The sequence below is a fragment of the Pongo pygmaeus genome, chromosome 13 (assembly GCF_028885625.2).
Source record: "Pongo pygmaeus isolate AG05252 chromosome 13, NHGRI_mPonPyg2-v2.0_pri, whole genome shotgun sequence".
Lineage (NCBI taxonomy): Eukaryota > Metazoa > Chordata > Mammalia > Primates > Hominidae > Pongo > Pongo pygmaeus.
The window spans coordinates 74,433,941-74,447,338 of record NC_072386.2 but is presented as its reverse complement, the minus strand read 5'-3'; the positions used below and the strand labels follow the sequence as shown (position 1 = coordinate 74,447,338).

The 13,398-nt window shown below is 41.1% G+C and overlaps 1 protein-coding gene across 2 annotated transcripts in view; it reads right to left on the bottom strand.

The window, feature by feature from the left end:
• The window catches only part of NTRK2 (neurotrophic receptor tyrosine kinase 2), a 359,712-nt gene that overhangs the window by 291,784 nt on the left and 54,530 nt on the right, over positions 1 to 13,398 (bottom strand). For both annotated transcript variants that reach the window (XM_054501260.2, XM_054501261.2), the window contains exon 8: positions 10,076 to 10,381. In XM_054501260.2, coding sequence (XP_054357235.1) covers positions 10,076 to 10,381 — 306 coding nt within the window. The remainder of the gene's footprint in view (positions 1 to 10,075; positions 10,382 to 13,398) is intronic.

Sequence of the window (13,398 nt, the reverse complement as noted above, 5' to 3'; positions counted from 1 at the left end):
ACACTAGCTATGAAAAAAAAATTCAAGAAGAAGAGAATTAATGAAAGACAAAGAAGCTGTATCTGACTTGAGCCGTGCCCTGAAAGTGGGGTTTTGAAAGGGTTATTATGATTCCTTGAGTGCTATCCTAGTAGTGCTCATCAAATCAGAAATCTCAGATTTAGGTAGCAAGAAGTAGCATCAAGCCTTAAATCTTCATGTTGGGAGACAGTGGAATAAAATATTGAAATCCAGGAACTCTATTCAACCCACTGGAGTTCCAAACAAGCAGCAGACTGTCTACGACCCCCACAGCTCAGTGGGATGTAAGCTGCAACTCCTCCTCAGCTGAAAGAGGTTGAAGGCCAAGTACCAATGTCTGCAGATCTGATGGTCAAATCCTGTTTTCTGAAGAATGTGTTGAGCATCCTAAGGTGCCATACTCACCTTTACTTTGTTCTTGACCTAAGGAATGTTGTCAAGAATTACCGAAAGTGAGTAGCCAGTCCATGGTGCAACCTGAAGTGCCCCAAGTGGGACTACTGAAGATGGAGAGAGACGGATGGGGGGAAGGCTGAAAAACTGCCTATTGGATACCATGCTTACTATCTGGGTAACAGGTTCAGTCACATCCCCATCCTCAGCATCACATAATAGACCCACGTAACAAACCTGCACATGCACCCCCTGATTCTAAAACTCAAGTTGAAAAAAATAGTAAAAGAAGGATAGTGACTGTATCACAGCCACAGCCGCACTCCTGACAAAGCTTCCCAGGGAGCCAGTGAGGTCTGCACCTCCAAGAGGCAGATGAGCCCTGAGGGCATTTGGGCTTCCACACATCAAAGATGGAATCACTTTCTTCTTTCCCCAACAGCATCAAACCCAAGCACTGCACCATCCTCCTAATTCCATGCAAAATAACCTAAAATAGGACCTTTTTATTTCCATCTTCTAAACTCACTTATAGCTCATGAATAATCTTATGACTTTATGTAAATCTTGATGAGAGAGAAAACATCTTTATGACATTTCAACTGTTAAGACTCTACAGTTAAAGGAAAAACAGGTTTGTAGGATAAAAAAAATAGTGGGAAGAGAGGTAGCCTGACAGTAGGGTTCATTTTCCATTCTGCTAACAAGATAAAAAATAATGGGGAGGCCAGGAAGACACAGACACATCTGTTTCCTTCCTTTAAACTTTTAGTCTCCCTCTAATGCTCTACCAAAAGAAAAAGAGAGAGAGAGAGAAAAGACTTTTCTATCCATTCTATTTGCAGACTCTATTTAATGTGATCATGTGATCCTGAAAAATATTTCAAAGAATTCCATATGATAAGGCAATTACAAAAGATTTGTTCTATTCAAATAAACTGTCCTTGCTTTGCCGACAGTATTTTCTCACTCATGGGGGGATCAGCCTTTTGATTTTCAGGTTCTTCTCCTCTTCTCTTTCAGAAGGGCAGGCTGAACTCAGCACCTGAAATTGGCATTGCAATATCTGGTTTCCTTCTGGCTGAACCACTCATTTGCTATACAGCAGTGGGAATCTCCACTTTTTCTGTAACAATGGAATCTTCTATAAGACAGGAGAGGATAATAGCATTGGCTCTGGCAATTACTCAGGAGCTTTGGGAAGCATAATTAACTAACATTAGTACTCCTGAGGTATAAGGAGCTATTTAAGTATAAATCTTAATTATCATTATTCTGAATGTATGGCCAAATCATTCTCTTCTCAGTTATTTAAGGCAGAAAAGCAGACATAACTTTCTCTCCTTCACCTCCAGGATAAGAAATAGGTCCTGACAAAAGACCAAAGGAACAAATAGTATAAAGCCAGGAGAGCTTTATTTAATGTGTAACATTTGGAGAAATTTCCTCTCTCCTCGTTCTTTAGACTAAGTACACCAAATCTAAATTCACCAGTGTGGGGCATTCTAAGTGCCGCAGAGAGCTCTAGTTCATCCAGATGTCATGAATCTTTCGATAAAACAGCACGGAAGGAGAAGCTGTGGGAAAAGCTCTTCCAATATTTATAGTTTGTTCCTGACGCGCATTTCGCATAGGAGACAGGAGCTCCTGAATTAGGAAGCGCAAGTCACTGACTCCCACTGCTTGTGTGAATGAGCATTCTTGAGCTGTGACATTCTTCCTGAATGAGTGGGCCATAGAGACACTCTTTATGCACTGCCTAAAGAATGGTAAGCTTTAAAACGAGGGTATTTTATCATCTGGTGCTCTGGTTAGGTTTGTTCCAAGCCAAAGGGTTAAATCACTTGGGTAATGATTCTGAACAGAATCTACTTTGCATCAACGTGATGTTCACATTTATAGGACTATCTGGCCTTCAAAATTCTTGCAACTTGGGCTATCTGGTCAGAAAATGCTAACAAAGGCTCCAGGTTTCTTCCTCACAACAAATCATAGGTGATCTCTCTGCCATTAATTTCTGCCTCAAATTCTACTTAAAAAGAAACCTTCATCACTTCTAATCTCCACTCAGTCTCCATGTACACTTTCTGGTTCATGAAGGGATTTTTATATGTAGGACTGAATTTCAATGACTGACATATAGTGGATCAATTTCATCTTAGACAAGTCTTTCTTTTTGGCTGGTAAGCTAAATAGGATACATGAGAACTTTTGAAGAATCCTCAGATAACCCCACCCTGTGTGTATGTACATGCCTGCAACTGCTGTCTCTACTTTTTATTCACTCTCCCTAGCCTTCTTAAGCCACATATTGAATTCATCCAACTTTATGCCAAAACCAATTAAAGGGCATCTCTGTGCACCATCTATTCTATATTTGTATTGTTACTACTATTTGATATCCTCAGGGAAACTCAGTGAGGTCATCTTGATGGATGCCTGACCAGTTCTTCCAGTGGCCCCTCCAGCTTCTGCAGGGCATCCTCACTACGCAAAGTATGATCCATGGACCAGCAGTACTGGCATCATCAGGGGGCTTGTTAGAAATACATTAGCTGGGCCCATTTTCAAATCCATTGAATCATAATCTTCATTTTAACAGGGTCCCCAGGAGTTTGGTATGTGCATTAAAGTTTGAGAAGCCCTGATTTAACAACTCACTGAGAAGTTTTACCAGAGTCAAAAGGTCTCAGTGAGCAAGAAGGATGACAATTTTTATTTTTATTTCTTTTTATTTTTCGTAGACATGGGGTCTCACTTTGTTGACCAGACTGGCCTGGAACTCCCAGCCTCAAGGGATCCACTGTACCCAGCAAAAAAAATGACAATTTTTTCAGTGAAACACAAAGTAATAGCCAGGTACCTAAATATTGGAGTCAGGGTATCTTTGACCATAGCTACAAAAAAGGAGAAAGGACAGGAGTTGGTTTTGTCCCCAACAGCACATTTCTAGGCTACATTCCAAATGAAAAGGAGAAGGGGGAAAAGAGCTTAGACAGCAGAAAGATCTAAGACTGACCCACCCTCTGAAAGGTGGGTCAAATTTTTGACTTAATTTTCTCCTTAAAGGGCTGTATTAGCCTGTTTGCATGCTGCTAATAAAGACATATGCAGGACTGGGTAATTTATAAAGGAAAGAGGTTTAATTGACTCATAGTTCCATATGGCTGGGGAGGCCTCACAATTATGGCAGAAAGTGAAGGGGAAGCAAGACATGTCTTACATGGCAGCAGGCAAGAAAGAGTGTGTGCAGGGGAACTTCCCTTCATCAAACCATCAGATCTCATAAGACTTATTCACTGTCATGAGAACAGCACAGGAAAAATCCACCCCATGATTCAATTACCTCCCATTAGGTCCCTCCCACCACATGTGGAAATCATGGGAGCTACAATTCAAGATGAGATTTGTGTGGGGACATAGCCAAATCATATCAAGGGCCAAGTCTAGAAAGCTCAGGTAGTAAAATGATAGAGTCTCAAGATCCTTTTTCTGGGCAAGCCCATGCTTCTGAACAAGGAAGGGCAGAGTTAGTCTGAGATAAAAGCATTTCTGGGTAGGAAGTTGCTCCCTAATGGCTACAGGGCATAAACACAAAGGGAGGTGGGGAATGTTCGCCTCCTTTATCATATTCTCAATGCCTACCTAGGGAGAGATAAATAACACTGAGCACCTGCCTATCATGTGTCAGGCACTGCATCGGGCACTTCAGATATGCTCAGCCTCAAGGTGGCAACCTTCTAAGCTGGGGCTGACACATGACAGGCAGATGCCCTCTACTTGGGGCTAGAACCCTACACTTTATGGAGAAGGAAAGTCACACTTCACACTCCGAGGTGTTAAGAAAATTGCTCAAAGCTGCATAGATCATGGAGGATGGAACTCAGATCTGTGACTGAATCAGATCTGAGTTCAAAACCCAAACCCTTCCCACTGCACCAAAGCTGCTCTTTAAATAATATGGAGAGTGGAGGCTAACTATGCTCAGGATTCCAAGTTCAAACATCAGATCTGAATGAGTCATTTGAATTGAGAATAAGTGAAAGTTTATCTCATTAGAAGTAAAATCTTAGAGGTTCCACCTATTCCATTTAATAGTCTCTGTTCCCTGGCTTCCATGAGAAAGAAGATTTAAAGAGGTGTCTTTGTCCTTCATTGCCTATAATTTCTGCATACCTTCATCTGGGTCCTGCCTAATATCAAGGCAGGGACATCCCTAGAAATGAGAAGCTGATCTCTTACAACCAGAATAAAGGCAACCTCAAAGAGGAACAGGGGACAGGAATAAGCAGCCAAGTGTTTCTCCACGTTTTATATTTTATGGTTGGCTAGGGTGTCTTTTGTTATATGGGCTAGAGGCTGTGTTTTATTCCCACCGTCCTGCACCCCACCCCTGCCACCTTCCTAAGAGGTAGGGTCTATGTTGTCTCAAGTGTTACAACTCGCTGCAAGGGGTAGCCCAGGACCCTCTGTTTCTCATACCTCCAAAGACAGCTGGCACATTGTTCAAAATCCCTAGAGTCTAGCATAACAGGATGTTAAGTAAGACTCTTCCTGCCTCAGTAACTTATACCAAAGTGGATGTGAGGCACTCAGAGGCAGAAATCACAAAGGAACTGGCTGAGAACTGGACCCATGTCCTTGGAAATGTCTGATTCACCTTGAGAGTGTAAGAGATCCCCAGAAGGAGAGAACAAGGAAGGATTTATAAAGAAGTTTCTTTAGGGAAGTGCTGCTCTGACACTGCCCCACCGAGGGCCTTCCACGGAACCACTCTGAGAGTTGAACTATGTTCTCTGCAAACGGATGGCTCAGAGGACAAGGCCTGACCCTTGCCAGAGAAGGTGAAAGAAACCTGCAGCCATGGGGTATAGGTGGCATTTGGCTTGACCTGTACACCTAGGGGAGAAGAGACTACGAGTGTCCCCTGCAGTCCAGAGGCAGCACAGGAGAAAGTCTTTGTGGGGAGTCTTAGGTCCTGCTGAGGGACCCCAACAACACAAAGTACTTTCCTAGAGTTAGGAGTTGCTTGTGCCAGCTGCAGCAGAGGCACATTTGTTCATGTCATGGGAAATACAGACAGAGAAATCTCCAAGAGCCCACAAAGGTATCCAGGAAAGAAAGTCTGCACATCAGCATTGAACATTCCCAGGTCCCAAGAGCACAAAGCCACTAGTGAGCAAACTTCCCTGTCATCTCCTTCTCCACCCCCTTTCACCTGGGCAGCAGGGACACTGAAACCTCAACAAACTCCATCCCTGACCCCATACTGCCAGCCTGAACTTGGGGAGGACAGAAGACTGGCCACGAGCTCAAATCCAGAGTTTTCATTTCTAGCTCAGGTGGGGCATGCCATTTCTCAATTGAGAGTCTATCTGCAGCTGAAAATAACCAAAGGATTGTTTGTCACTCAATCAAAAGCAGAAAAATGTTACACAGCTCAGAGTTCTCCTCCAATCAGTGAGGCTCACTCCTGGTTGCTCATTAGAATCACTAGGGACCTTAAAAACAAAAAAAGCCAAAGCCCAACTCTCATCCCACAGCCACTGAATCTGAGTTGCTAAAGCTAGGTCCCAGGAATGTGCATTTAAAAATGTAATCAAACAAAATAGTGACAAAAAGTCTCCAGTTGATTCAAATGTGCAACAAGGGGCAGGAAGCTACTGTTCTGGGAACCAGGGAAGATCTCTCCTACTGAATCGATTTTAAAGACATGACGGAAAACAAAAGTAACATAAAACTGCTGTAGTTTGATTGTCACAAGTTGTGCTCTTCAGTGTGCCGGAAGAGAAACATCATGGTTTTCTAGATTTCATTTTGAAGCTGAAAGTTTGCATTTTATGCCTTAAACACAATCCCAAACTAACCAGAGCTAAGTTCAATTCTTAAATGTGTGACCCAAAGTGATCAATTTAGTATCTGGAGTCTGGGAAGGTCTTTTCTCTTTCTCAGTTACTAGCCAGGCTTCCAGTGATTAACAGATGGGGAAGGGTGCTGGCTTGGCATCTGGGGTCCTGCTGACATCTGAAGATCTGCTAGCACCTGTCCTTCCACATTAGCCTGCTGGCTGGGGAAATGGCAGAGTCTGCAAGGCCCAGCACTCTCAAGAGACATTACACGGGGATCTTGGTTTGCTGGGCCGCTCTCTTTTAATGCCTGCCTCACATCCTCACACGCTGTGACTGGCACCCCCTTGGACTGGGCTGCCGCTGGCTTGAAGTCAAACTTCCCCATCCTTCTTCCAAGTAGAGAACAGGGTGTCTGCCACCTCGTCTAGTGTCTGCATCCCAAGCAGAAGTAAACGTTATGAGGACTGTCATTACATCCAATTGGTCCATCCCCTTCCACGCTCACCAATTTTTGTTTTGGAGACTTTTGGTTTATTTATGCTTCAGTTTCTTTCAACAGTCTTTATTCTCTGTTTTCAAAAACAAGTTCCTAAGCAAAATGACCATCCCATGGAAATCTTAGTTCTTTTTTAAAAATTATTTTTTATGTTTTATTTTTGAGACAGAATCTGGCTCTGTCACCCAGGCTGGAGTGCAGTGGCACGATCATGGCTCACTGCAACCTCTGCCTCCCAGGCTCAAGCAATCCTCTGACCTCAGCCTCCCGAGTAGCTGGGACTACAGGCACACACACCATATCCAGCTAATTCTTGTATTTTTTTGTAGAGAAGGGGTTTTGCCATGTTGCTCAGGCTGGTCTTGAGCTCCTGAGCTCAAGTGATCTGCCCACTTCAGCTTCCCAAAGTTCTGGGATTACAAACATGAGCCAGTGCGCCTGAGCAGAAATCTGCTCTAAGCTGAATGAGGTGCACATACTCTAAGCGACACCAGAGATGTCACATTAATTATGGCTCTGTATGGAAATGCAACTAGCTTCACAGTGAGCCCAGGCTGCCTGCTTCCTTGTAAGCTAGGAAACTTCCAATATAACAAATAAAAAAAGGGAAGGGGGGGATCTTACCAAAACAACTGGGAGAAAGTAGCTGAAATTTCTTATAAAAAATATTTGTGAGAGCTAAACTTCTTCATCAATTACCATATGATAATAGTAGAAATATTAATGGAATATAAAGCCAAACTTGACCTGCTGTTGTTAACTTGGAATGTACTTTAGACCAGCAGGGAATTTTTTTTTTTTTTTTTTTTTTTGCTATTTGTTTATTTTTCTTTAGTTTTAAAGGAGGTTAAGAGAGAAAGGAAGTAGTTCTAAGAAAGGTCATTGTCTGTGTGCTATGGCTGTGAGTCTCATAAATACCCACAACGATTCTATTTCCCAAGCCAAGTGGGGTCAATCTCTAACCGGTCACGCTGGTTTATGGCCCACTAGGGCCATTTATATCCACTGTCACCCTGGGCCAAGTCTCCTTCATTTCCACTTTCATTTATTACTCCTTGATAGCTGACACTTAAGTAAATACTTAAAGAGAACAAAAAAACGGGCTTTTCTAAAAGCAGATATTAATATTTTAAGGACCTAATAAATTCATGAACAAGAAGATGGAAAGAAAGAAGAGGAGGAAACATATTTATAAAATTTAGCCTAAGTTGTATTTTTTATAAATAATTATTTCTTTTAAAGGGAATGTTTGAGAAACACCAAGTTATTCTTATACCAGAAAACAATTCTTCCCCACCACAAGCTAAGTTAAAACTAACAGAAATGATCAATGAAAATGAGGCCACATGGATAAGAAGAGTTCAGCTCTGTCAAATATCAGTACCATATAGAAATGTTCAAAAGGAAAGACATCAAAATCCTTTCCAAAACAGAAGCTACTGGCTTTACACCGACAGTACTGTGCATTGATATCAAAAGACTCAGACCACTTCTGACAGCTTTTCACTGCAGACCTTCACTCTGAATCAAGTTTTGCCCCCAAGAGTTTCAAAGGGCCACTGGTGAAATTCAAATAAGTCTGAAGTTCAGTTATTAGTAATGTACCAATATTAGTTTCTCATTTGCGACAAATGTACCACAGTAACGTAAGATATTAACAATGGTGGGGGAGGTGATAAGTCTGTGAACGCTCTATACTATCTTTGCAACTTTTCTACAGATCTAAAATTATTCAGAAATGAAAAGTTTATGTAAGAACAAGCAAAGAGCTACTGTCCTAAATCAGTGTCTCTGGATTTAACTATGAAGCTGTTATTCCCTCAAACATGACTTCCTGCACACTGCAAGCTAGAGATTTACTACAGCAACCATAGCCAAGTAGCTAAACTCTCAATTAAGAGGAAGATTTAATGGAAAAGACAGCAACAGCCAGGGGTGTCTGGGTATTACATCCAAATATTGCTTGTTTTATGTGCTCCTGAAGGGCTACTGTTTGTAAATCAAACACATATTCCAAATCACGTTTTGAATATACTAAGTAAGCCTGTGCATGTAAAAAGAGGTCTAGTGAAGAGCAAAATAATAGGAACTTATCATGTCATGAGAAGGACTGCATTCTTGTTTATTGTCTTGCAGAGACGGCTTTGCATGGATCACCTTTGCTGGTGGCGGGGCCCTGGGAGCCACACAGGTACATGTAGCCCAAGCAGCCCCTGCCTTACAAGTCTCCCCAGGGTTCTATTTTCCCTTCTCTCCACCAAGTCATCTTTGCATGACTTTGACTGACTCAGAGCTACTCTGGTGAGGAACTCTATTCATGTACAGCTCCCAACATCTAAACACAGGCCTTGGCTACCACATTGGTAGCAAGCATTTGGGCAATGAGACTGAGTAGGTAAGAACACTCCACTGAAGGACAGCATCTGAAGCAGGTAAATGCATGACACTTGTCCCACTGTTCCTGAAGCTCACACTGACACGCTCCTGCTGTGCCCAGAGTAGACCCCTGATGCTAGCCATCCTTTCTGCAGTCCTAGCCTTTGGCCAGACAGGCACTATTACCACTCCTAGAAAAACAGCACGGGAGCCAATAAAAGAATCACTCAGCTCAGTCAGCCCGGGTAAGCAAAACAGTCCAAGACACTAATTTCTCATCCATGGATGAGAAACCAGAATTCTCCTTTTTGAATTAGGTAAGAGGCTAGAAAATAAATCTTAAATGCATCACGAGCCAATCAAACACAGTTCCTGTGCTTGCGGTTTTGCATGGGTTTTGCCATTGTGGGTACAAAATCTCATTAAACACTTGCAACAATGATGGTAATAATATAATAACCCTTTTCTCATAAGATACCCAAGCATCCTGGAGTAGTTATTAATCCAGTGTATATCAATGTCCAAAATTATTAATTCCCTCATCATCTTCTTGGGAGGAGTACAACTCCCTGCCCCTTAACTTGGCTTTGGCCCTGTGACTTGCTTTGGCCAATGGCAGATAAGCTGAAGACAGAGTCTAGTGCACCAGCCCTGAATCTAGGCCTTAGGAAGCCTCACATCATTCCAGTTGTCCTCTTTCACTCCGCACTTATCATAACAAGCACATCTCCTATGTAGCTGCTGCTTCATGACCCTGAATTCCACAATAAATACCTGCAAAATAAAACCACTCTGCTGACCTATGGATCCATGAGCAACACTAAATAATGGAGTTTTAAGCCACTAGGTTGGGGGATGGTTTATTGTATAACATGATTTTGTCAATAGGTGAATGATAGACTTTATCTTCTCCCCACATGCAAAAGTGTTAGTTACTCACCATCGTCAATTCCAGGCCAGCCCATGAAGTGAGCAGAAATCTGTTTCTCATCCTTCCCATACTCATTCTTGGCTATTAGAGTGTAGTCCCCATTGTTCATGTGAGTGGGATTATCCAGCTGGAGGCAGCCGTGGTACTCCGTGTGATTGGTAACATGTATTTTAGTACAGATGTATTTGGACTCATTCAATATTGCCCCGTTATAGAACCACTGAAGCGCTGGTTTGGGGTTGCCTTTCACAGTGAATGGAATGCACCAGTGGTGGTCTGAGGTTGGAGATTCGAGAAATGTGATAGTTGGTGCAACTAAATTGAAAAAGAGAGAGTTAATAGCATCAGAAAGCTCAGAATTCTCCCCATCTCGAGATGTCTGTGTCATTGATAGGGAATTTTACTCAACCATTGTTTGGCTTAGAAAAACACATGATCAGAAACTCTGGAATCCATCAGTATTTTGTATCATCATCAGGGTGGATGTAACTCCCTAAAGAGAGCTTCAGAGAGACTCCTTTCTCTGTTCTACTTAAGACCCATGCATTACAGTCATTTCTCAAATCTATTCAGTATAAGTGAAAACCAGCTCCAAACAGATCCAAGAGATTTCTGACAGTGGAAAGAGTTCATTTGAAGTTGACTTTGGTTTCTAATATCTGTATCTTGATATTATACAGATTCATCACCAAAAAAACTCAAAATAATAAAATAATGAATACTTTTTGATATCACTTCTTTCCTAAATAACAAAAATGACTTTTAAAATTTTACCTGAAGCCCTGATCTCACATAACTTCGAAAACAGATCAAACTGATCAATGCAATAAATGTTGCTGCTGCTGATGAATTATTATAAATATAACAAATCAACATTTATTACTAATTGTCAATAGTAAATACTCTTTGAAAGTATCACATTTCATGATAGTGTTGTCCATTTTTGCTAGGATCCTAGATGCCAATGTTTGGATCCTTTAAATGTTTGGGGTCCAATCTAAGCCTGGACAGAGTAGGGATTATTTCAACTTTAGACATAAAGCACTTCATGCTTTGGGGAAACAAACATTATCAGGTAGAATCTTTAAACAGAGTACTTATCCTAAGTGAGGGTATTTAAAATCCTTCATCTGCTCATTTTAATGTAGTCTGACTTTGGTAATTACAAAATCAAGGACTGGAAAAGACCTTTGAGATCTAATAGCATCATTTTTTCAGATGAAGAAACCAAAGTGCAATGAGGTTAAGTGAGCTCATCAAGGTTACTGAGCAAGGCAGATCTGGAACAAGAATCTTGAATCCTGATGTTTAATCCAGTGGCCCTTCCCTCTCAGGCACTGCTTCTTGACTGTATGTGCTCATCAGACAAGAGGAGAAAAAAATCTAAGGTATTGTAGCCAGGGAACAGACAAACCCTCTGAGTGGGGTTTCTGCACTGGTTATCTTGGTTGTTAATATTTTTTGTGTGTTTGTTTTTGTTCTTTTAGACAGAGTCTCACTCTGTCACCCAGGCTGGAGTGCAGTGGCGCGATCACAGCTTACTGCAACCTCTGCCTCCCAGGTTCAAGCGATTCTCATGCCTCAGCCTTCCGAGTAGCTTGGATTACAGGCGCCTGCCATCGTGACCGGCTAATATTAGTATTTCTAGTAGAGAAGGGGTTTCACCATGTTGCCCAGGCTGGTCTAGAACTCCTGATCTCAAGTGATCCAGCCGCCTCGGCCTCCCAAAGTGCTGGGATTATAGGCGTGAGCCACCGCACCCGGCCAGTTGTTAATATTATTTATCATTTATTGCTTCTGCTCTTTGTCTAAACTATGACAGATAAGGTCAATTTTTCGGAGCCTAGTGACCATACAGATATTAACCTGAAACTGAGAAAAAAACTCAAGTTTGGATATTTTTAATAGAAAGCAGGTAATCTGATATTACCCCCTTACTTGTATTCAGGTAAATCCTCCCACAATACTACCTAGGAAGAAGCAAAGCTGATAAAAGGACCCAATTCACTTTCATAATTTACGGAAAGATTTCCAGTTACCAGTGACATTCCTCTCAACTGAGCACCTGTGCAGCTGAACTCTGTACATGTATATTGTGACTATGTCCCTCACTCTGAGAAATGTGATATTACTAAATTTAAATTGGCAAACTTTAATTGTCTGCTTTACCAAATATCTCTCACAGGCCTCCTTAAAATAGTCTTTGGAAAACAAAAGTTTTTAATATGTGACTTCATCTATAAAAATTCAATTTAAATATAATTTGGGGGGACCCTATATATATATTATACATATTATATATATATATATATACACATTATACATATATAATATACATTATATATATATTACACAAAATAAGGTCCATGCATGTGTAGATACACACACTTGTAGACCTGTGCAATAAACCAACCACCGCAAGGACCACAGTGGGGCAGGGGCAACACTTACCTTCCTCCCACCAGCCCAGGTCCCCACACCCAGGGCCCGTCATTCCTTCCACCATGCTCGAATGAATTTTGGGTTAGGTGCTGATTTAAGGACATGGAGTTGAAAGTGCTTGCATATGTTTGGAGATAACATTGACTTCAGGCTTCTGAGTGGGTCAAAATGATGAGAAATTATGAGTTTAGTACCCACTGGGCATAGTGATTGTACTATGGATTGTACTAAGGATTACAGCTGATGATTTCAATCATTCACTCCAGCAATCACACACTGAATGTGTGCTATGAGTGAGTGTTAACCAGCATACTGATACCAGCTATGGCCATGGGTCTACACGTGTGTAAGTCAGACACACACTTACGCACATGCACGTTCATGTTTTTCTCATCCAAATTCTAATCCAAATGGAGTAAAACCTCATTAATTTATACCGTGCCAGCTCAGAATTTACAATGACGTGAAGTGTCTATATAGTTTTTACTGAATATACACCTTCATGCTGAAAGCCATAATTTGGAATTTCAAAATGTATATTGTATTAGTTACAATACTGAAAAACAATGTACTTATGTTTAATTAAAAAGATGGATATCTTTGAACTTAGATTCAATGTATACAGAAATTTAAAACAATAATAATAAAAGTTTTCTACAGGTGATAATAATTTTCAGTAATTTAAGTAGGACTAATCCTACCTTCTCACAGAAACTTGATAACAAAAGAATGAGGTTTTATTTTATCAACAGTATAATTAGGCATTTGTGAACAGCTAGTAAATACTTTAGGTATCATAACTTTAAAGCATCATATTGCTTTTACAGAGGAAGAAAGTTTTAGAAACTGGTTTATGAAAATTTAAGCTAAAACATTAACAAGAGGGAGCA